General features: G+C 48.5%; 1 protein-coding gene across 3 annotated transcripts in view; it reads left to right on the top strand.

Annotated features, from left to right (window-relative positions):
- Positions 1-24,272, top strand: part of LSAMP (limbic system associated membrane protein) — an 802,309-nt gene extending 778,037 nt beyond the window's left edge. For all 3 annotated transcript variants that reach the window (XM_088448049.1, XM_088448048.1, XM_088448047.1), the window contains one exon: positions 16,829-24,272. In XM_088448049.1, the coding sequence (XP_088304175.1) occupies positions 16,829-16,926 (98 nt within the window). In that variant the 3' untranslated portion in view covers positions 16,927-24,272. The remainder of the gene's footprint in view (positions 1-16,828) is intronic.
- The last annotated feature ends 758 nt before the right edge of the window (positions 24,273-25,030 follow it).

The following is a 25,030-nucleotide window of genomic DNA, read 5'->3' as shown; positions in this document are numbered from 1 at the left end:
GGGCGCAATTGGAAATATCCCAAATCTTTGATATGTCAATATGACTATGAAAGCAGTATGTATGCAAACATCAAGGTTCCGCTCGCTCTCCTGTTTTCTACTTTTGTTATTAACTTGTTGGGCTCATTCACACATACAGCTGTGTCCGCATGTACCCAGCCGCAAATCACTCCAGACTCTGCGACTATGTCACGCCATGTGTCTCATCCTTGCATGCCCTGCTGTGTGCGACGCAGGCGCTAACATGGGTAATAAAGCAAAAATTCGGAGGTGCGATACGAGTGACCTGCGCCATTCCAAGCGCCACGCATAATTTGGCTTAATCTACTTTATACCAATTCCTTTGGGACTAAAGTACTAATCTAGTGAGACTCGGACGTAGGACGAAGCGGCTTTTTATGCAGGTACAATGTGAGTAAGATGCTACATTTAGGATAATGTATGAGAACCTTTGGTGGAGCCTCTAAAAGTGACACCATGCATCTCGCAGCACATAGCACAAAAAAGGGTAGATGTACGAGGACACTTCTGTATGTTCCAGGAAAATGGGTAATAACTGAAGACGTACACGCTGTAACAATGATTTCAGTGTGTTTTCATTCTCGGTGCGTTAATGCAATCTATTCTACTGTGGCGCACGTTAGTGCATGAGAAATACGGTGAGGGGAATCTTTATCATGCTTTTCGGGCATTTATTAAAGTGTGAGAAGTGAAAAAAGAATGTGATAGATGTGAATGAGACCTTATTCTTTGAGTCCTTTAGGAGAAAAGCGCTATATAAATAAAATTATTATTATTATTATTCTGCAGATAATTTATTCTTAAATCATGCAGTGAAACGGACTGTTGTCATTCAAAGTGTAATTCCACAGTGAGCGCCAACAAGTGTGTAGCTATGATTAGTAGATGACTCTATGCGGGGTCCAGGGAAATATCCAGTTGTCATTTTTGAAGTCAGGACGGCATTTGTGGTTGTTTGTTTGGGATTTTTTTTTGCCTTTTTCTGTATTGACACAATAGGCCTTTATTTTTATTCATCTTCTCTATCTATGTAACTATTTATTGTTTATAAACTCTGTAACTACATTTATATAACGATGTAACTATTACCAGGCTAAAAGACATTTTAGAACTGGGCTTGAATATCTGTTATTACCAAGATTGTCCACTAGGGGAGCTGAGAGATTGTACATAGGTTTTATCATAGGTTTTAGGGGGGGAGTAGGACCACTTTAAGCCCTGCTTAGAACCGGTGCCGGGAAATAATAGGACTATTTCTGTTTCCCCGACAAAGTAACTCAACAAAACAAATTTTATATTGAGTAATGTTGTAGGGTCTTCCTCTTATAACGTATAATAATAGAGGACATATTTATTTACCATATGAGACACAAGAGAGACTGTCAGGCAAAGCATATGATATATTTGGGGGCTACTGTTACCTCTATGGTTTTCAGTGTATCTTCAGTAATCTCTGTTTATAACAATGATCTAATGACGGCTTTAAGTGTTTATTAAACTCTGCGGACATACTGTATTGGTCCTTTGTGGATTTAAGCTCCTATTATCTCATCATTGCCTTATAATGAAATTTAGATATTGAATTTAAAAAAAATCTGCAATTGTATGTTTGTCCAGCAGGTGGCAGCAAATGCTTAGCTGTGACAATGAAGAAAATGGACTTTACTGAGTCTGATATAATTATGCAGTGGATGTATAGTAATAAATTAATTGTGTGAATATTCTGCTTGATTTAATATTTATAGAGCCAGTCTTCTAACCTTGGAGTAGATCCCGGGATTTACAGTTTCGTTTAAAGTTAGTGGCACTCTCTCTAGCTAATCATTAATATAATATGTAACAAATTCACAAATCACTTCCTGGGGAATCACTTGCTGTAATGATAATCAATAAACCTTTTATAATTACCTTTTTAGAAACATGTACAGTGTATGGATATTTTCTGTTATGTAGAACGTATTGTGCAGCCACGCCCACTCTCCTAATTAATATAAATCAAATAAACTTTCTTCATGATACATTTCATTGGAATTTTTGGATGCATGAAATTAAGCAGGAGATGGGTCATATTTGGGCACTTTCTCATTCCACCACTTACCTAGAACCTCCCACCCCATTTTTCCAGACATATAATAGTAATACCAGGCCTGAATATATGGTTTGATGGATAAAACGGCACTTACTGTAAATATAAAATCCTGTAAGTTCTGATGTTGAATGTATATGGATTCTTTGTTGCCCACCATGTGTCACCCGCTGATGTTAACCCAAATATATTGTGTTTTGCATACAATCTATTTAAAGTACTGTAGCAGCAAATTTAGATTCTAGGAGTCGCCACAAAGGTGCCTCATGCCTCAGGGAATTGTTAGAAGCCCCCGCAATGTTAGTAGTTCCTATTGACTAGGCTATATTATGCCTAGGTGAATTGTTTGGATGCATTGTGCCTCAATAAATTGATAGGCTTCCTCGTGCCTCAGTGATGTCACTAGTTCCTGGTGAATTAATAGGCCGTATTCTCCTGACTATACCATAACATATAACTGCCCACCTCAGGATCTCTGTCACTGTGCGGCTGGTGCGTGTGGGTAGGGGTCCCTATCTGTCACTGTGCGGATGGTGCGTGTGGGTGGGGGTCCCTATCTTACACTGTGCGGCTGGTGGGTGGGGGTCCCTATCTGTCACCGTGCGGCTGGAGGGTGGGGGTCCCTATCTGTCACTGTGCGGCTGGTGCATGTGGGTGGGGGTCCCTATCTGTCACTGTGCGGCTGGTGGGTGGGGGTCCCTATCTTACACTGTATGGCTGGTGGGTGGGGGTCCCTATCTGTCACTGTGCGGCTGGTGGGTGGGGGTCCCTATCTTACACTGTGCGGCTGGTGGGTGGGGGTCCCTATCTGTCACTGTGTGGCTGGTGTGTGTGGGTGGGGGTCCCTATCTGTCACTGTGTGGCTGGTGTGTGTAGGTGGGGGTCCCTATCTGTCACTGTGCGGCTGGTGGGTGGGGGTCCCTATCTTACACTGTGCGGCTGGCGGGTGGGGGTCCCTATCTGTCACTGTGCGGCTGGCGGGTGGGGGTCCCTATATGTGTCTGTGCGGCTGGCGGATGGGGGTCCCTATCTGTCTCTGTGCGGCTGGTGGGTGTGGGTCCCTATCTGTCAATGTGCGGCTGGTGTGTGTGGGTGGGGGTCCCTATCTGTCACTGTGCGGCTGGTGCGTGTGGGTGGGGGTCCCTATCTGTCACTGTGTGGCTGGTGGGTGGGGGTCCCTATCTGTCACTGTGCGGCTGGTGGGTGGGGGTTCCTATCTGTCACTGTGCGGCTGGTGTGTGTGGGTGGGGGTCCCTATCTGTCACTGTACGGCTGGTGTGTGTGGGTGGGGGTCGCTTTCTGTCACTGTGCGGCTGGCTGGTGGGGGTCCCTATCTGTCACTGTGCGGCTGGTGGGTGGGGGTCCCTATCTGTCACTGTGTGGCTGGTGGGTGGGGGTTCCCATCTTACACTGTGCGGCTGGTGGGTGGGGGTCCCTATCTTACACTGTGCGGCTGGTGGGTGGGGGTCCCTATCTGTCACTGTGTGGCTGGTGTGTGTGGATGGGGGTCCCTATCTGTCACTGTGCGACTGGTGGGTGGGGGTCCCTATCTGTCACTGTGCGGCTGGTGGGTGGGGGTCCCTATCTTACACTGTGTGGCTGGTGGGTGGGGGTCCCTATCTGTCACTGTGTGGCTGGTGTGTGTGGGTGGGGGTCCCTATCTGTCACTGTGCGGCTGGTGTGTGTGGGTGGGAGTCCCTTTCTGTCACTGTGCGGCTGGCTGGTGGGGGTCCCTATCTGTCACTGTGCGGCTGGTGGGTGGGGGTCACTATATGTCTCTGTGCGCCTGGCGGGTGGGGGTCCCTATATGTCTCTGTGCGGATGGCGGGTGGGGGTCCCTATCTGTCTCTGTGCGGCTCGGTGTGTGTGTGGGAGGGGGTCCCTATCTGTCACTGTGTGGCTGGTGGGTGGGGGCCCCTATATGTCTCTGTGCGGCTGGTGTGTGGGTGGGGGTCCCTATCTGTGACTGTGCGCCTGGTGTGTGTGGGTGGGGGTCCCTATCTGTAACTGTGCGGCTTGTGGGTGGGGGTCCCTATCTGTGACTGTGTGGCTGGTGTGTGTGTGGGTGGGGGTCCCTATCTGTGACTGTGCGCCTGGTGTGTGTGGGTGGGGGTCCCTATCTGTCACTGTGCGGCTGGTTTGTGTGGGTGGGGGTCCCTATCTGTCACTGTGCACCTGGTGTGTGTGGGTGGGGGTCCCTATCTGTGACTGTGTGGCTGGTGTGTGGGTGGGGGTCCCTATCTGTCACTGTGTGGCTGGTGTGTGTGGGTGGGGGTTCCTATCTGTGACTGTGTGGCTGGTGTGTGTGGGTGAGGGTCCCTATCTGTGACTGGGTGGCTGGTGTGTGTGGGTGGGGGTCCCTATCTGTGACTATGTGGCTGGTGTGTGTGGGTGGGGGTCCTTATCTGTCACTGTGCGGCTGGAGGGTGGGGGTCCCTATCTTACACTGTGCGGCTGGCAGGTGGGGGTCCCTATATGTCTCTGTGCGGCTGCCGGGTGGGGGTCCCTATCTTACACTGTGCGGCTGGTGGGTGGGGGTCCCTATCTGTCACTGTGTGGCTGGTGTGTGTGGGTGGGGATCCCTATCTGTCACTGTGCGACTGGTGGGTGGGGGTCCCTATCTGTCACTGTGCGGCTGGTGGGTGGGGGTCCCTATCTTACACTGTGCGGCTGGTGGGTGGGGGTCCCTATATGTCACTGTGTGGCTGGTGGGTGGGGGCCCCTATATGTCACTGTGCGGCTGGTGTATGGGTGGGGGTCCCTATCTGTGACTGTGCGCCTGGTGTGTGTGGGTGGGGGTCCCTATCTGTCACTGTGCGGCTGGTGCGTGTGGGTGGGGGTCCCTATCTGTGACTGTGTGGCTGGTGTGTGTGTGGGTGGGGGTCCCTATCTGTGACTGTGCGCCTGGTGTGTGTGGGTGAGGGTCCCTATCTGTCACTGTGCGGCTGGTGCGTGTGGGTGGGGGTCCCTATCTGTCACTGTGCGCCTGGTGTGTGTGGGTGGGGGTCCCTATCTGTCACTGTGCGGCTGGTGTGTGTGGGTGGGGGTCCCTATCTGTGACTGTGTGGCTGGTGTGTGTGGGTGGGGGTCCCTATCTGTGACTGGGTGGCTGGTGTGTGTGGGTGGGGGTCCCTATCTGTGACTGTGTGGCTGGTGTGTGTGGGTGGGGGTCCCTATCTGTTACTGTGTGGCTGGTGTGTGTGGGTGGGGGTCCCTATCTGTCTCTGTGCGGCTGGTGGGTGGGGGTCCCTATCTTACACTGTGCGGCTGGCGGGTGGGGGTCCCTATATGTCTCTGTGCGGCTGGGGGGTGGGGGTCCCTATCTTACACTGGGCGGCTGGTGGGTGGGGGTCCCTATCTGTGACTGTGTGGCTGGTGTGTGTGGGTGGGGGTCCCTATCTGTCACTGTGCGACTGGTGGGTGGGGGTCCCTATCTGTCTCTGTGCGGCTCGGTGTGTGTGTGGGAGGGGGTCCCTATCTGTCACTGTGTGGCTGGTGGGTGGGGGCCCCTATCTGTCACTGTGCGGCTGGTGGGTGGGGGTCCCTATCTTACACTGTGCGGCTGGCGGGTGGGGGTCCCTATATGTCACTGTGTGGCTGGTGGGTGGGGGCCCTATCTGTGACTGTGCACCTGGTGTGTGTGGGTGGGGGTCCCTATCTGTCACTGTGCGGCTGGTGCGTGTGGGTGGGGGTCCCTATCTGTGACTGTGTGGCTGGTGCGTGTGGGTGGGGGTCCCTATCTGTCACTGTGCAGCTGGTGCGTGTGGGTGGGGGTCCCTATCTGTCACTGTGCAGCTGGTGCGTGTGGGTGGGGGTCCCTATCTGTCACTGTGCGGCTGGTGCGTGTGGGTGGGTGTCCCTATCTGTCACTGTGCAGCTGGTGCGTGTGGGTGGGGGTCCCTATCTATCACTGTGTGCCTGGTGTGTGTGGGGGTCCCTATCTGTCACTGTGCGCCTGGTGTGTGTGGGTGGGGGTCCCTATCTGTCACTGTGTGGCTGGTGTGTGTGGGTGGGGGTCCCTATCTGTGACTGTGCGGCTGGTGTGTGTGGGTGGGGGTCCCTATCTGTGATTGTGTGGCTGGTGTGTGTGGGTGGGGGTCCCTATCTGTCACTGTGCGCCTGGTGTGTGTGGGTGGGGGTCCCTATCTGTCACTGTGTGGCTGGTGTGTGTGGGTGGGGGTCCCTATCTGTCACTGTGTGGCTGGTGTGTGTGGGTGGGGTCCCTATCTGTCACTGTGTGGCTGGTGTGTGTGGGTGGGGGTCCCTATCTGTGACTGTGCAGCTGGTGTGTGTGGGTGGGGGTCCCTATCTGTCACTGTGTGGCTGGTGTGTGTGGGTGGGGGTCCCTATCTGTGACTGTGTGGCTGGTGTGTGTGTGGGTTGGGGTCCCTATCTGTCACTGTGTGGCTGGTGTGTGTGGGTGGGGGTCCCTATCTATCACTGTGCGCCTCGTGTGTGTGGGTGGGGGTCCCTATCTGTGACTGTATGGCTGGTGTGTGTGGGTGGGGGTCCCTATCTGTCACTGTGTGGCTGGTGTGTGTGTGGGTGGGGGTCCCTATCTGTCACTGTGTGGCTGGTGTGTGTGGGTGGGGGTCCCTATCTGTCACTGTGCGGCTGGTGTGTGTGGGTGGGGGTCCCTAGCTGTCACTGTATGGCTGGTGTGTGTGTGGGTGGGGGTCCCTATCTGTGACTGTGTGGCTGGTGTGTGTGGGTGGGGGTCCCTATCTGTCACTGTGCGGCTTGTGTGTGGGTGGGGGTCCCTATCTGTCACTGTGTGGCTGGTGTGTGTGGGTTGGGGTCCCTATCTGTCACTGTGTGGCTGGTGTGTGTGAGGGTGGGGGTCCCTATCTGTGACTGTGCGGCTGGTGTGTGTGGGTGGGGGACTATCTGTCACTGTGTGGCTGGTGTGTGTGGGTGGGGGTCCCTATCTGTGACTGTGTGGCTGGTGTGTGTGTGGGTGGGGGTCCCTATCTGTGACTGTGTGGCTAGTGTGTGTGGGTGGGGGTCCCTATCTGTCACTGTGCGGCTGGTGGCTGCTGTCTGCATTATCTGGATGAGATCACTGAGCAGTGATAAGAGGATGTGAGCTGGGTATGGGGCAGATTGCTGCTGCCTGGTCTGTGCTGTGTCGTCCCCATCAGCTGCAGCCTGGGGTCTCCTCTCTGTGTCAGGCTGATAGATCCCCTCCTTGTTCCCGGACCCCACCCTGCTCCTCAGAACGAGCATATAAAGGGCAGTGTGTTCTATAACGCTGCGGCCTGGGGACTGGGAAATGTGCTATATATCACCACAAATACAAGAAACACCATTACTGACAGGCAGATACCAGATCCTCATTATTACACATCATTATAAGGCATATTAATTATATAACCAATCAGCTTCTAGCTATCATTTATCCGATACAATATATAAAATGGTAGGTTGCAGCTGATTGGTTGCTGTGGGTTATTTCTCTGCTTGTCCTCTTTATGGAGGATTGAAGCTGGAAGCCCCCAGAACATTGCACCAAATTGTGACAGGTGCTTTGTAATTAGACTAACGAGCGTAGGGAGCAGGAACGGCGCATGTATACGTAATTATGTTATGTGTTATTAATAGGAAATATTGCGTTCTGTCGGGGGGAGGGAAGATAGTAGCACAACTATCCAGCACCTTTATAATGACAGTGCTTTGTGCCAGTAACGTAAAACCTCAGAGACCTGCAAGATGGCTCCGCTGTAGTAATGCTAAATGTGAGGATCATTGCCAAGAGAGTATATGGCAGTATATAGCAGTGGTTCTCAGACTCGGTCCTCAGGACCCCACACAGGTCACCCAGCAGGTGCACAAGTGTAGTCATTACTCACTGACACATATTAAAAGATCCAGAGGTGGAGCTATTTATTTCACTTGTGATTCTGTGAGGAGACCTGGAAAACATGCACTGCTTGGGGTCCTGAGGACCGAGTTTGAGAACCTGTGGTATATGGGGTTAAATGGTGAACCTGTATCTCTGGCATGTCACAGGGCAGTGGCGGGCTGGGCCGGGGGGCAGGGTGCCATGTGCCCCCCTGGCCGCCGCGTCATGCGGGCCGGTGCAGTCTGTGTCACTGTGACACAGACTGCACCGCGTGTGTAGCGCTGACCGGACGGAGTTCGGTCAGCGCTACGCTGACAAACACACAGCCGCCGGCTCCGGCAGCTGTGTGTTTGTTGTAAGCAGCAGCCAATGAGAGTCTGTCAGACTCTCATTAGCTGCTGCGCCCACTGCGGGAGCCGCTCCATCTTCCGGCTCCCGCAGTGGGCAATGGGAGAGACATCATGATGTCATATGACGTCTCTCCCATAATGCAGAGCGGCCTGGCCCGGGAGGAAAGACGGAGGAGCAGATGGCGGCGGCGGGAGCGGGGATTCAGGTAAGTGTTTTTTTTGTTTTTGTTTTTTATATTACGTGTCTACTGGGGGGGGGGGTGTCTGGCACTACTGGGGGCACTACAAAGGGGGGGACTACTACTGGGGGCATTACAAGGGGGGTGGGGGACTACAACTACTGGGAGCACTACAAGGGGGGGGACTACTACTACTGGGGGCACTACAAGGGGGGTGGGGGACTACAACTACTGGGGACACTACAAGGGGGGGACTACTACTGGGGGCACTACAGGGGGGGACTACTACTACTGGGGGCACTACAAGGGGGGGACTACTACTTATGGGGGCACTACAAAGGGGGGGACTACTACTACTAGGGGCACTGCAAATGGGGGGACTACTACTACTGGGGGCACTACAAAGGGGGGGGACTACTACTACTGGGGGCACTACAAGGGGGGGACTACTACTGGGGGCACTACTGGAGGCCTGCATAAGGGTGTTCTCTCCTGTGGCACACGGGGGCACTGCATATGGGCACTATGACAGGGGGCTGCCCTAATCTTTATTTTTTACCTTACTTTAATCACATATGGACCCGCCTCCTCCCTGGAACACTGGAGGGGGGGGGCGCCGTAGCACGCATATTCTTCGGACACACACGCCACTCCTCTGCCAGGGCCGCCTGCATGCATTTGCCCCCCAGGCTAAAAGTTGCCAGCCAGCCCCTGTCACAGGGTAACACATGAGGGAACAATTGGCTGCTGGGAATATTTCATATCCCCCTACCGGCCATCTGTAGATAATATAAATTTCTATGTTCCCCTCCCCATGTGGCTTCCATACCCAATCCATCAGTCACATATTGTCTGTCAGCTGCGTCTCCTCCTCCCAGTCCTACCAGAGCATTCCCAGCAAGTGAGGGTGCATCTATTGGGATAGTCGTATTTCCTAGAAAGCTGCTATAAATTAGCCTAAAACAGCCCTAAGACAATCCCAGCAAAAAAACCACAAAGTACATATCAGCTAAAGAAAACGTAAAGAGTCATTTGGTAAAATATAACTTGTAATTTAAACAGGATGCAGGGTCCTGATTCAGGGAGGTCTTTGTACGCTGTGCTCAATTATGCAAAAACCGCAGGAGGCGTCTTAAGAAAAAATATAACACTGCCGGCTTCTGTGATCCCCTGCTGTATCTGGTGACGCACCATCGGATCAACAGCGTGACCATCAGAGATCTGAGTAACCCTCAGCTTACTCAGGATGGCCTCAAAATGGCACTGCGTCCAAGGACAGCCTTTACGTATTAGGTCTATTGCCAGCACTGGGTCACATGGCCCCAGCCTTGACGTCTGGTCGGAGCTCCTGGCTCTGGGCTCCATCACAGAAGCCATGATGATATTGTGGCCCATATGTGACAAGGGACGACATGACATCGCAACGCAGCAGATTAGAAGATTTAGTTAGACAAATCCTTCATTTTGCCAGGGGTACCCGGACCTCTAGATGTTATTAGAGAGATCAGAGCCGGTCCTAGGTATAGACATTCTAAGTAAATACCTAGGGGCATTCCATGGCAATGCAGCTTCCTACTACCCCCCCTCCACGCACTGCTGCAATCGGGCAATGCAGCGACCAGGTCATAGGCAAACGCAGGAGGGGTTTCCGGTTGCCGGGAAATCCCCCTCCCCCAGCCCACACCATGATGACCACAATAGAAATACCATATAATACTAAAGTTACATGTTTTTAAGATCCGTTTGCAGGTGTATATATATATATATTTCTATAGATAGGGGGCACCAGCCAATATCTTGCATAGGCGGGACTGGTGCTACCATTAGGTAGCTTTAGGCGGCTGCCTAGGGGCACCTGCCATTGGGGGGTGCTGGTGAGTCCACACAAAAAAAAAGGATGTCTCTTTCATATCCCAGACAGGTTGGTTTAGTGCAGTGTTGGCTAACCTTGACACTCCAGCTGTTGTGGAACTATATATCCCAGCATGCCCTTCCACAGTTTTAGCATGCCCTAATAGCAAAACTGTAGCAGTGCATGCTGGGTTATGTAGTTCCATAACAGCTGGAGTGTCAAGGTTAGCCAACACTGGTTTAGTGTGTGGGGCTGTTTTATTGAGTGCTGACAGGGTTAGTGTATATGGGTGTGGGTTTAATGAGTGCTGGCAGGGTGAGTTTGTGTGTATGTGGGTGGTAATGGGTACTGACATATATTAGAGCACAGATGTGTGGCATAAATATATTGGGGCATGGATGTGTGGCATAATGTATTGAGGGGACAGCTGTATGGCATATAAAGAATTTGGGGCTTATGTACTAGGGGCATTGTTTGGCACAATTTATGGCTATGTGACATACAATAACTTTGGTGCACAGCTGTGTGGCATATTATGTATTGGGGCATAAACGTGTGGCATACTATGTATTGGAGGCATTTATTTGTAGTAATTATGAATTTGGGATACAGTAGTGGCATATAATACATTGTGGAATTGGCGGCGCCGGACCTGGGCCTCTCTAGGAAGCCTGGGCCCGGGAAAATAATACCCGCCCCCCCCCCCCCCCTCTCGGCACCCCTGTATACTAATACACAGGAACAGAGTTATACTCTGTAGTACATAGGTACAGAATTACACTCAGTAGTACACAAGAACAGTTCTACCCCTTTCTCATCGCAAACCTTTCACACTGCACCTTCGACCAGGGTTATTCCCAGATTGGTTCACACTAGGGGTGTGCACCGGCCACTTTTCCTGTTTTGTGTTTTGGTTTTGGATCTGGATCTTTCTTTGTGTTTTGGATCTGGATTGGTTTTGCCAAAACCACCCTTCCGTGTTTTGGGTTCTGGGTTCTGTGTTTTGGATCTGTATTTTTTTTTAAAAAAGCATAAAAACAGCTAAAATCACAGAATTTGTAGGTTTTTCTGCTCCTATGCTATTATTAACCTCAATAACCTTAATTTCCACTCATTTCCAGTCTATTCTGAACACCTCACACCTCACAATAGTGTTTTTATGTCCAAAACGTTGCACCGAGGTAGCTGGATGACTATGCTAAGCGACACGAGTGGGCAGCACAAACACGTGACCCATCTAGGCGTGAAACTGCAGTGGCAGACAGGATGGCATTGAAAAACTAGGCCCCAAACTGTACATAATGCAAAGAAAAAAAAGAGGTGCAAGATGGAATTGTCCTTGGGCCCTCCCACCCACCCTTATGTTGTATAAACAGGACATGCACACTTTAACAAACCAATCATTTCAGTGCCCGGGTCTGCCACACAACTGTGGCTGAAATGATTGGTTCGTTTGGGCCCCCACAAAACAAGCTGGCAATTAATCTGTCCCTGCACAAACTGGCTCTACGGAGGCAAGATGTCATCCTCATCCACTGATTCCTCACCCTCTTCAGTGTGTACATCCTCATCCTCACAGAGTATTAATTCGTCCCCGCTGGAACCACAGGTCCCTCTGTACGTTCTGGAGGCTGGTCTCCCTGGAAGAGTTGATAATTCATTTTATGAACATCATCTTCTCCACATTTTGTGGAAGCAACCTCCTACGCCTTTCGCTGACAAGGTTCCCGGCTGCACTAAACACTCTTTCGGAGTACACACTGGAGGGGGGGCAACTCAGGTAAAATAGAGCCAGTTTGTACAGGGACCTCCAAATTGCTTCTTTTTCCTGCCAGTACAGGTACGGACTGTCTGACATGCCTACTTGGATGCTGTCACCGATGTAATCCTTTAACAGACAGACGCATGCTTGTCGCTGCTGCTTTGAGGATGCAAGTGCGGCTACAGCCCACACAATTCACAAAGACAGAAAAAAAAAAAAGAATATTTTTATTGTTTGTGGAGCGCACTTTGAGGGTTACACCACCCTTTAACAGACAGACGCATGCTTGTCGCTGCTGCTTTGAGGATGCAAGTGCGGTTACAGCCCACACAATTCACAAAGACAGAAAAAAAAAGAACAATATTTTTATTGTTTGTGTAGCACACTTTGAGGGTGTCACCACCCTTTAACAGACAGACGCATGCTTGTCGCTGATGCTTTGAGGATGCAAGTGCGGCTACAGCCCACACAATTCACAAAGACAGAAAAAAAAAGAAAAATATTTTTATTGTTTGTGTAGCACACTTTGAGGGTGTCACCACCCTTTAACAGACAGACGCACGCTTGTCGCTGCTGCTTTGAGGATGCAAGTGCGGCTACAGCCCACACAATTCACAAAGACAGAAAAAAAAAGAACAATATTTTTATTGTTTGTGTAGCACACTTTGAGGGTGTCACCACCCTTTAACAGACAGACGCACGCTTGTCGCTGCTGCTTTGAGGATGCAGGTGCGGCTACAGCCCACACATTTCACAAAGACAGAAAAAAAAAGAACAATATTTTTATTGTTTGTGTAGAACACTTTGAGGGTGTCACCACCCTTTAACAGACAGACGCACGCTTGTCGCTGCTGCTTTGAGGATGCAGGTGGAATCTAGACGGGATTTGGAACCGGGGACACACTACCTCCATCAATTGTCTAAATTCCACTGCACTAATGGCGAATACCGGACGCACGTCTAACACCAACATAGCAGTCAAGGCCTCAGTTATACGTTTTGCTTCAGGATGACTGCTGTCGTACTTCATCCTCATCGCTAGGGACTGTTGGAGGGTCAATTGTTTAGTAAAAGTAGTGATGTTCCTACTTCCTCTCTGGGATGATGAACAACTCCCAGCAGCAGCAATAGCACTAGGAGAAAGTGGTTCTTGATCTTTCCCTATTTTATTTTTATCGGAGAAAGTCTGGTCCTCCATTTATGTTATATTGATATATACGTGCGGCTAAAGCGCACACAAACACAGAAAATATTTTTTTATTTTTGCTGGAGAGTAGTGCACTTTGTGGGTTACACCACCCTTTAAGAAATGAGCCAGCCGGCTCTTTACTTATGGGACACAGGCGCACGCTTGGCACTACTTTGTTTATGCACGTGCGGCTACTGCGCACACAATTCACAAACACAGAAAATATTTTGGTTTTTGGTTTGGACTGGAGTGTACTTTGGGGGTTACAGCACCCTTTAACAGTCAAGCCAGCCGGCCCTTTACTTATGACACAGGCGCACACTTGGCACTACTTTGTTGATGCACGTGCGGCTACTGCGCACACAATTCACAAACACAGAAAATATTTTTTTTTTTGGTTTGGACTGGAGTGTACTTTGGGGGTTACAGCACCCTTTAACGGTCAAGCCAGCCGGCCCTTTACTTATGACACAGGTGCACGCTTGGCACTACTTTGTTGATGCACGTGCGGCTACTGCGCACACAATTCACAAACACAGAAAATATATTATTTTTTTAGCACTTGGGGGGAGCACCCCTGATGGACAGAACACCCCCTGGACAACACTACAGCACCCCTTTAGGACTGGGACACTGCACAGGTCTTTGGAGTAGACACAGCCCCTATGGAGAACTGACTGCACAACACAGTCCAGCCAGCCCCTATGGACTTTGAAGTAGTGGACAACAGCAGCACAGCGCAGCACAGCACAGCACAACACTACTCTGCACTACACTACACTACACTACACAGCCCAGCCAGCCCTAACTCCCACCCTCCCTCTTCACTGTCCACAGCCGAGTGAGAAAATGGCGCCGACGCGGGTACCTTATATAGGATCCAAAACCCGCGAGACTCGGAAGGCGGGATGATGACGTTTTGCCTCGATTTCAGATCCGAGTCAGGCGGGAAAAGTCGAGCCTGACTTGGATCTGCCTCGGATCGGGGGGGCTCGGGGGGGTTCGGATTTCAGAAATCCGAACCCGCTCACCCCTAGTTCACACTGAACCATACTTACCAGCATTCTGGGAGCAGCCAGAGAGGACCTGATTCTTTCATCTCTCAGGGGGCGGGGCCAGACAATAGCCGGAAACCCCCGCTATTCGCGGGTCCGCAAGGAGGAGGCAGGGCTAAATTACACGAATCACTCCATTTAGCTACGCCCCCTCCATACGGACCCGCAAATGTCTCAGAAAATCTCCCCATCCTGCCCACTTCACTCGGAAGTGGGTGGGGTGCGGGAGATTTGCCTACTCTTTCTCGGGGGTGAGGGGGACCCGAAAAATCGGGAACCACCAGCGGCTCCCGGGAGAGTAGGCAAAGTATACACTGAACCCGGGTCAGCCCTGTAAAACCCTATGGATAGCATTAAAAATTTACTTTTTCAGGCACACAAAGATAAAATCACAAGAGGGAACATAAGGGAGGGGTGGGGAGTGCTCCCAGCATTGCCGGAATCATGGCTGATGGATTATCACTGTGTAGCCCTGAGTTCAGGAGTGTTTGTGCTATTACTGCTGTGTGACTCAGCCAGAGAGAGCATGACGCAGCCTGTGGCAGCTTAGTGTACAGGTCACTTCTTCATCACTCCAATTATTAGCCATCACTGTAATGACAGTAGTGGTAATAACCCCCCTGCCGGACTGCTGCCTCTGCTGCCTGTGTGTCTGGCTGCTGACATCATCAAGTGAGACCCAGGAACATCCAATCAGTGGATAACCCGGGTAGGGCCTGTTCACACTGCACTTCAACCTGGTTTGTTCCCGTGTTCAACCTGAAGGTCTGCAGGGTTGAAATGCCAGGTTGGTGGATTTTTTTTTGGTGGCGTTTTCACACTGGACCTCGACCCGGGTTCGACCCAGCAATTTCCCAGGTTATTTTCGCAAGGTGAAAGGGATATTGCACACAAGAACGCTTAGTTATACTCTGTAATACAGAGGGAAGCAGATTTACACTGTTACAGAGAGGCTGACACATCTAGCTCCTCATTGATGTCCAATAATTAATACCCCCCCCCAATCTACATGTAAATAAAAGTGCTGCCATTGGACGGTTTATATATTGATTGGATGAGCTTGATAAATAGGACCCCGGAGAGAGACTGTCAGATCTCTGCATCTTAATGACTCCTGACGTCTGATCCAGTGGCGTAAGTTCATCCCAGACGCCCAGAGGAAAGTTATAATTTGGTGCCCCCCCTAAAAAAAAGGGAAAATAAATATGGTGCATATCTATCTCATCTATTTATCTCATATGCACAAACACATTAATATAAAATAGCCTTAAGTGGGGTGAATATATTGTGGACAATGGAGGAGGTGCCCTTTCAGTGCTGGTGCCCGGCGGCAGGCGCCTCCGTTGTCTCCCATAGTTTTGCCCCTGGTCTGAATGGTCTAACTGTACGTGAGCCACAGAGATAGGACCAAGGAAAATGTGTGCGTACGAGAGAGAGAGAGAGAGAGAGCGTACAGAGACACGCACAGCATTCCTACCTATAAATGTGTACTGTACTATCTAGATAATAGAGAAACTACAGTGCTCAAAGCTGTTGTGGAACTACAAGTCCCATCATGTACTTCTAGGGTCTGATTCAGTGTTGCACGCAGTGGCGATGTCACACACAAGCGGCCATCGGAGTCGTATTGTGCAGGCGTCCCATTTTTTTTAAGCTCTTGTAGACAGAACGAATTTGGACGCAGCGAGAGTGAATTTCAGTGGGGGATCCTGGGAGGTAGCGCGGAGGGGGGGGGGGGGTGGCTAGCCAGGTGCGGTTGTGTCACTGCCGTGTCTCAGACAGCGGCTACATCTAAAGGCGCACTAGCGCTGACACAGGACGCCATGTTCGGCTGCAGAAACTGCCATACTGTACTTCCTTGGAGCTTCTGGTATATTCCCGGAGACCTGTACAGCTCGGACAACAAGGTGAAGCCGGCGGGTCAGGCGGGTAGAGGGAATGTTGTGGTCTATTTGGAAAAAAATGTATGTAATGTCTATCAATAAGCCGTACTCAGGGGCGGCACCCGAGGCAGTCATCATTTGTTACGCTGTGCCATATTTTATGTGGATAAAGTATTTAGGGTCTGATTCTGATGCTTCCCGTTCTGCAGCCTGCTTTCTACCAGTGGTGACTCCAGAGGTGGGGCAGCAGCCCAGCCCAATAGTCAAATACTGTAAGGGAGCCACACCAACTGCCAGTGAGTCTCGGACAGTGATGTTTGGAGTGGCAGTTGGTGCGGCTCCTCTATTTGAATTTTGGACAGCGCTGCAGCCGCACCCCTGGAGCCACCACTGCTTGCTACCTTTATACTAATGCAAGAAACGATGCACAGTTTGCAGGTATCTGCAAGATCCGCCCTTCTTTGGGACTAGCCTCCGAAGAAGAATCAGCCCCTTTTTATGAACACAGCGATTACAGCAAATTGAATTCCTGCGTAGAACATGCAGATATTAGAGGATTTGTGCCCACAAAGTCCCCATTAACACCTTTTCTCTTTTGCTTTTGCCCAGGACCCGGGACGGTGATGGCGGACAACGAATCCACTAGCTTGTCTGCTTCCCTCTGGCTAATGGTGATTTCCCTCTTCTGCCTAATCTGCAAATGTTAATAAAATACATATATACAAGAAAAAAAAAAAAAAGAAAATGCAGAAAAAAGTAATATGGGAGAGGAGAGAGAGAGAGAGAGACCGGACTGTTTCCTTCACAAAATGTGTTGAGAAGCAAAGGAAAAAAAATATACATTGGAGAAAACGAGAAAAAAAAACAACAAAAAACAAAACAAAAACACAAACGGAAAAAAAAAAACGAAGACCAGAAAATCTCAACGAGAAACCTAACTTGCAAGATGAAGGGACTGATTTCTATGTAATGAACCAATTAATGCTGAGAACATTGAATTGTTGTAAAAAAATCTGTTTTTAATTTTCCTGTCCTTTTATTTTTCTTTTGTTGGTTTGATATTCTTTCCATGTGACCGTCTAACTCTGGTGTTCCAGCCTGCCTCTCTCTCGCTCGTTCCCAATGAACTCTAAATGATAAGATTAACCCTGGTTTTCTGGTGTCTCGGCCTGTTCGCAGTAGGAACCATCTTGAGATCTTCCTGCCGCAAACAGGTTCTTTGTAGCATCCGCTCGACTATGTGGTCAGTAGATGGCACCCTAGGAGGACACTCGTCTTACTCATACGACCTCACTACCTATAGAACGTGCTGGTAGCCATCGCATTGGGGCCCTCAGATCTGTTTTGTAGACAATTAGGGTCTCACCCTAATGACCCCCTGTGACGGACATGACCAAGAATCATTATAAAGATAGGAAATATACATTAGTTTTGTAAATGAAATCACTCTGAGGTCTTTCGCTAGACTGTGATGAATTTTGGTGTCTTCCACGTGACATCTACATTTGCCATAAGTTGAGTGAGGGGTAATTACTTATTTAAGCCCTTTGCCTCTACATGGAAAAACGAATGGCACAATATGCTACAATTTGTGATGTCATGTTGGGTTTTAACGCCCAACGGTTTAATTCATTCCCTGTCTCTATTTCAGAGACTGACTGGGAATTTTCTAGCTATGGTCCTTCAAGTACACCAGCACGTCCACAAAAAAAAAACAAATCCAAAAATTTTAAGGGGGCAAAGGGTTTAAACAAAAAATTCTGGGCTCAAATCTTACAGGGACCGCTTTCCTTGACTGCTTATCGTGCGTGCGTGTGTGAGTGCGTGCAACGCTTGCCGTAGGGACTAACACATATCAAAACAAACAGGGTTTTGTTCACAGAGTCAGTTGCTGCAAAGTTAGATCCTTTTTTTTTTTTTTTCCTCTGCATGATAGGGTGAAGAGCTTATAGGAGAGCAACAGACCAATAGCCATAGGGTATAAATTGTATAATAATCGCTCTCTACCCCACCTGAGTGCTTTATCGATGAACCATAAGTGTAGCCCCCATTGCAGATCAACGACAGCTTTTCAGCCTCGCGTTATTGACCCATATGCCGCAAAATCACTTTTACACGGAGAAAGAAAGCCGCTTAAATGCTGTATGTAAATTTCAGGACAACAGACAGGCGCGTGAGGTGAAGATAATGGTTTTACAGGGTTTGACGTTAAAAAAATACGTTTTCATACCTCATCGTAGGTATATAACATCTGTCGTGTCCTACAGAAACGCAAAAAACACAAAACATGAGTTTGCAGTTGGTTTGAATTGTGGAACTGAGGTGATCATGTATACATGTATGTCGTCACATTTAGACACGTGTAACCGGACCGCAGTGCCGTACTGAGGGTGTGTTTAGTTGGATTGGAGTGTTTTTTTGCAGGAGCTTTTTGTCTATTTCCCTTTCACTGTTCTGTCTCTATTCAGTCACAGAATATGGATTTTACTCCCAAAACCAATAAACAATCGTATAACAGTAAATAGAATAATTTCTTCAGTACTTGTCTCCCATCAGATTAGCAAGAGGGATGTAGCATTCCCTACTGATACTATAGGAATAACCAACTCATGTTCAGGAGATGTAACTTCCAGGACATACTGTAGCACGCAAATAGCAGCGCCAATTCCCTGGTCGGGGCACGCACAGCCTGAGACAAGCCAACGCTTAGAACGCCACACTTTTATATACATTATATTGGCCAAAACTCACTTCCCCTAATGAAGATTTGCCCATTTCTGTTTCCAAGGCATCAGGCGAATGTTTTCTTTTTTTGCGAACGCTTGGGATATGTTTGTGGCCTGATACGTCATGTACTGCGACACCCAGCACTTTGTAATAGCTGGCAGAACAATCTTTAGGTTACCAGTCACAGAATTTTATTAGCACATTGGATCCTAAGTGCCAGTTATTGTCGGTATCACAAATTAGAACACGTGTAATGTCTATATAGCCTGTTATCTCTATGCTGTATGAACAGGTATTTATTTGGCGGCATAGGGGTGATATTCAGAGACATAAATATTTGCTTGGCTGCAGAACGATCATCAAATAAAGTTTATGTCAGCTCTATCATCGACTAGCGCCGGGAAGCTCAGAAAGGGTTGCGCCATGTTTAGGATGTGGTGCCTTTAAAGGGGCAATTATATTGAAATACAGTATTATTATGTTTTAAAACAGTTTTCTCTCTTAATACTGTAGCTCCAGCCTGTCCGAGCAATGCTTTGTCGAAAAACGTATTTTTTTGGTGATGACGTTTTTTTTATCATTTACCGGATTAAATTTAGTCACTAGATGACGTTCTGCAGATCCTGAGATTCATTCCATTAACAATTGAAGAACCTGGGGCTCATTCTGAGTTGCGCACTGCTGTGACGGCTTTCGCGTCTTTTGAACGTAGTTGCGTCTGCGACTATATGCTACTGCGAGTATCAACCCTTCCCCTGGTAGTCGTGCGCCTGACAGTGCAAGGACTGAGACGCCCACTTTGTAGACGCTGTAATACCGCTCAGTGCGTCTTTAGACTCTATCGCCGGTCGCACCATCGAAACTTGGTAGGTGCGGATTTTCTGAGTATGGCCCCCGAGATGAGCAATTAAGCTTCTGTGCACTCAGCCGCTAAAGCGACACGCCATCGAGACTCCCACAACATGCAGCCCATAACATAGAACTTTTTTGTGTGTCTAAATAAGCCACCTCCCAGTCACGGCCCAGGAACGCTCAGCACATTTCCAGTACATTTCTTATACCGTGTGTCTAAATCGGAACATCGCCTCTGTACATACAGTACACACCATGTGATGCATGCACCGTATGAGTTTTTAAGGTGATTTGCGCACGTACAGTAGCAAAATATCGCTCAACTTCACGTGCATCGGCGACTCCGATTGATTGATGCTTGTATAACACGCAGAACAGCTATAAAGTAATAAAACAAAAGAGAAACCCTCCTTAAGGGATATTGCCCCCTTCTGTTGTCAGTTATAAGGATATTACAAGTTACAAAGTAGTCCTGTGACCATATAAAGCCCAAGCACTTTTATTTATACAGGTCCCGGGAAGCTCTTTATAGTACCTGCACTGTTATTCCTTATAATACACAAGTTTTCCTAATAAATGTTCCTATAATGACATGAGAACTAATCAGTTATTACACAAAATCACCATTATTCAGCTATTATATATTAGCATCACTTATTATATATTGTAGGACAAATCTTTCCTTTACTATGTTATATTATTTGTAATGGAGGGATATACCTTTGGGCAATTCTGTTTAGTACATTATCCGGATAATATTGCTGTAAAATTTGCAACTGTAACATTCATGAAGCACTGAGAGGCTTGGGGCGTGTTGTGGACATTGCTAAAAGTGTAACATTCATGAAGCACTGAGAGGCTTGGGGCGTGTTGTGGACATTGCCAAAAGTGTCATCTGAATATAATTTCTATATAATCCGATACGAGTGATGCTTATTCTGCAGTAAATTGTATTGTTTAAGTCTAAGACTAGTGATGTCATTGATTGTAGTCTTTGCGCTGTATCATCAAGTGTTAATCGATACCAAGCACACAAGTCAAACGTAATTAATTGTTTCACACAGGGGCTGAGGTGGCACTTGTCCAGCGCAACCTCCTGCTCCGGTCACTGGTCACTAAGAATAATTGCCTTCTTTTTGGAAGTTCCAGGAGAGGAGGTCCAAGTAGGAGGTGCAAGGGGCTTGGCCTCGCCCTCCATGTGTAATTCCGCAAGTCGCACCAAGTCCAGCTCCCTTATATAGGGAAGAGTGGGTGGGATCTGAATCTCTCCCTGCTGCCCAGAAGAACTCCCCGAAACTTGTGGGCATCCCGGACATTCCAAAAGAGTTTGGGAGTGCAGTGACTGACACGATGAAACTTATTCAGTGGTGGACTCGGTGACGATGTCGGACGCAAGCGGCCAGTGGTTTCAGTATGGTTATGGTGGTGGGACACAGAGGGAATTCGGACATAGAGATGTGGAATTTCAGTGGGTGTTCCTGGGTGGTAATGGGGGAGTCTAGGAAGACGCGGTCGTGTTGCGGGCAGTGACTGCAACTTTTTCTGCAGTTGCACTGATTTTGATGGCCGTGTTCAGACGGACGTTCGGCTCCTCTGTAATGGCCAGTGCAATGTTCCATGGTGCGAATGATGTTGCGCCTTTTTTGATGGCGGATTAATAGAGCATAAAGTCACAGTCGTGCTGCGTAAAATGTCACAGTCGCGGCTGAATTAGCGTCAACCTCTGAATCACAATAACGATCCTTCCTCCGAAATCTTTCACCCTGTCAGTCACCGACTACGATACTTACAGGAAGGAGCGCAGGGCAGCTATGGTTTATTGGGGGAGTTGAAGGGAGGTTATTTAGGGTCATCTTTGTAAACACAATCCCGAGGGCGACACAGGCGGGGGTCCCACCTAGTGAGGTACAAGCCCAGCAAGTTACAACAATGCAGCATATGCACCGTGTGGACCTTCTGGTAGGAAAACAGATTTATCAATGGTGCACATTTTGTACCTGATGGCAATGTTAGTAAATAAGACCCAATGTGTTACCTAATATCACAAACCGATTACCGTACAGCTCATGGCCGAGATTATAGAGCGCATTGGTCCCCTTAGGGAGGTACAGGTGATGTAAGTTGGGATAATAAGGGGGTTAAAGCCCCTCAGTTTGGCTCTTTTACAAAACCGCTATACTGTATATTGAATTTCCTATTATATATAAAATAGATATGGATTCAAAAATGTAGCCCGTGGCAAATCATGGATATTGTTTAAAAAAATGGTATTATAGAGTAAGATTCCAGGTGGTATAATATTAATTACTATAATGAGGGTTTTTAGTAGTGGAGATATTGCCCATAGCAACCAATCAGATTCAACTTATCATTTATCTAGCACTTTCTAGAAGTTAATAGCTAGAATCTGATTGGTTGCTATGGACAACAGCTCCACTTCTAATAGCCCGCACTTTAGTAAATATATACCCCCAGGTGAGAGGTCCAAGTTATGTGTATGATACTGATTACATTCTGGGGGACTCTGAGGTTAAGGATGTTAGAGGAACCTTGTGTTACAGTCCTACATACAGGACCTGTCTGGGACAACTACACGAATGAAGTGATATACTATAGGAAGTGACGTTCAGGGGGTTACGATTAGCCGAATAAACTGATATTTTGGGTTTGATTCTGAGCTGCAAAGTCAAGTGCGACAGCGTCTAGCGATTTTTACATACTGCGCGTGAGTCACAGTCGGTATAAATGAGTCAACGTCATACATATGTGAGCCTATGGCAGCCGGGCGACAACTATGCAAACGCACGCAATAGGAACCGTTTTATGGGCGTGTTGTGGGCGCGCAGCCAGTGTTACTCATAACTCGTGTGTATGCAAAATTAGTCTCATGCCAAATTAGTTGCACCCCTGGCACCTCCAGTAGTATGGGGTATGTGTAAGTGATGATGAGGACCGCTACGCTCGTGGATGGACGAACGTGGCGGTGCGAATTACTAGATGCCTAGCGTTCTGCGTATAGTCTCAGTAGCATTCCGTTCCCAATCCACTCTCAGCGGGTGCCCGGAAGTGCGTTCTCAGAATCAGGCCCTTTATGTTCACCCGTTCTTAGTGGTTGGACGGGAACTCGCAAGTAACGAGGGTTGGGGGTGGCGTGGGTGGGAGTTTGGTTAATGGCAGCTGGTTGCAGAGCGGAAACTATTTGTGGTGACCTGTAACGTGTCAGACCGTGGTCAGGTACATGTCATTTATACAGTTACAGTTATAAAAGAAATGGCGATGTTGCAGGTTAATGAAGCCCCCGGGAAGATAATAGCGCAGTCAGCGTATGATCGCGGCAGAGAACACGGGTTGCTAATATGTCTGCCGAACGAAGATACGTCGTTTCCTGCTCTCAGAAACGGCTATAATCACAGTGCTACATGGAATGGATAATAAGCAGGTTGGATTGTAGGGGAGGGAGAGGGGTATATAAATCTGTGCTGTATTAGGGGCCTACGGTATGTATCAAAGCTGGGAGAGAGAGAAAATTGTGAGACGTAAAGTACTAACCAATCGGCTTCCAGTTTACATTTTGCAGGCTGTGTTTACAAAACGATAGTCAGGAGCTGATTGGTTGCTAATTTACTTGTTACAATTTGATCTCTCTCCCAGCCTCTTAGTCTATAATTTGCGCTGTGTGGGTGAAACTTACAACCTTACTCCACACTATCACCTGGCTGCGACGTCCTGTATATCATCGCACTGCAGCACGGTAGCTGCCATTTATAGCAAAAAGGTACTGACAGGGCCGGTGCTACCTTTGCGCAGCTTTAGGCGTTGGCCACTGGAGGGTGCCGCTGAGTCCAAAAAAAAGCCCCAAGGATGTCTCTTTCAGTCCTGGCCGGGACTACTGACCAAGGATGATATAGGTGTGTGTACTGTAGGTAGTGGGTGGTTTTCGTGTGTCATTATGAGTGCAGATAGTCTTAATGGGGGTGGGGGTGGTTTTATTGATTGCTGACAGGGTTAGTGTATGTGTGTGTGGGTTTATTGATTGCTGACAGGGTTAGTGTATGTGTGTGTGGGTTTATTGATTGCTGACAGGGTTAGTGTATGTGTGTGTGGGTGAAGTGTATATATGGGTGCCTGGGGGGTCAATGGGTGCTGACATATAGTGGGGGCATATATTAAGATTTTTGGGACACTGCTGTGTGGCATATTATAAATTGGTGACACTAATGTGTGGCATAGTATGAATTGGAGGGTGCAGGGGCGGTGGATGAAAAATTGCCTATGGCGCCCAGGCACCTTGCACCGGCCCTGGGTACTGAGCGATATATGTGTACATATGATATAATATGTTGGAGACGGACATGATAAAACACTATCACACTGCACTATCACTCCGTCGCTGGTTCCCATCTGTAGCCAGTGTCATTGCTACACGTGTGCCTTATATAATATATATTTAGGGGTCTATTTACTAAGCAGTGGTTAGGAGACAGAGTGAAAAGTGATAAGAAAGTGATAAAGTGCCAGCCAATCAGCTCCTAACTGTCATTTTTCAAACACAGCCTGTGAGATGAAAGTTGTGAGCTGATTGGCTGGCACCTTATCACTGTCTTATCACTTTTCACTCTGTCTCCTAACACTGCTTAGTAAATAGACCCCTTAGAGAGAGAGAGATGAGAAAATGTTACTGATCATACTCAATTCACATTCCGGACGGAAATTATTTGCGCAGAATTTGGCATTCAGTGGTCCCATCCTGACCCCAGCCCACCACACAGCAGCTGTCCCAGCCACATACATAGAAATTCTGGCTATACCCTGCAAATTCCTTTTAATTCTCTATACAGTATATTCCACAAAATATGAATTTGTAAAGTTGCTTATTCAACTTAGAGCATTTACTAGCGATTCTGCATGTTGGTCTCATCTCCGCTACGGCTGAATGGGAGTCACTGGGATGCGGTAATGGTGCGTTTGCATGTAGAAGAAGCTTCCCGCGGGCATGGCGTGGGCGTCTAGGTAGAGTTTGCAGCCCATTCGGAGCTGAAGCTCTGGAAAGTGATAAAGTGGAGAGTGATAAACGACCAACCAATCAGCTCCCAACTGTCATGTTACAGGCCATGTTTGAAAAATGACAGTTGGTAGATGATTGGTTGGTTGTTTATTACTCTCCAGTCTATCACTTTTCAGAACTTCATACATCTGCCCCTCAGACTCTTAAGGGGGGCATCCATTAGACGA

The sequence above is a fragment of the Taudactylus pleione genome, unplaced genomic scaffold, assembly GCF_031769625.1.
Source record: "Taudactylus pleione unplaced genomic scaffold, aTauple2 ptg000449l, whole genome shotgun sequence".
NCBI lineage: Eukaryota > Metazoa > Chordata > Amphibia > Anura > Myobatrachidae > Taudactylus > Taudactylus pleione.
This window is presented reverse-complemented; position numbering and strand designations above follow the sequence as displayed.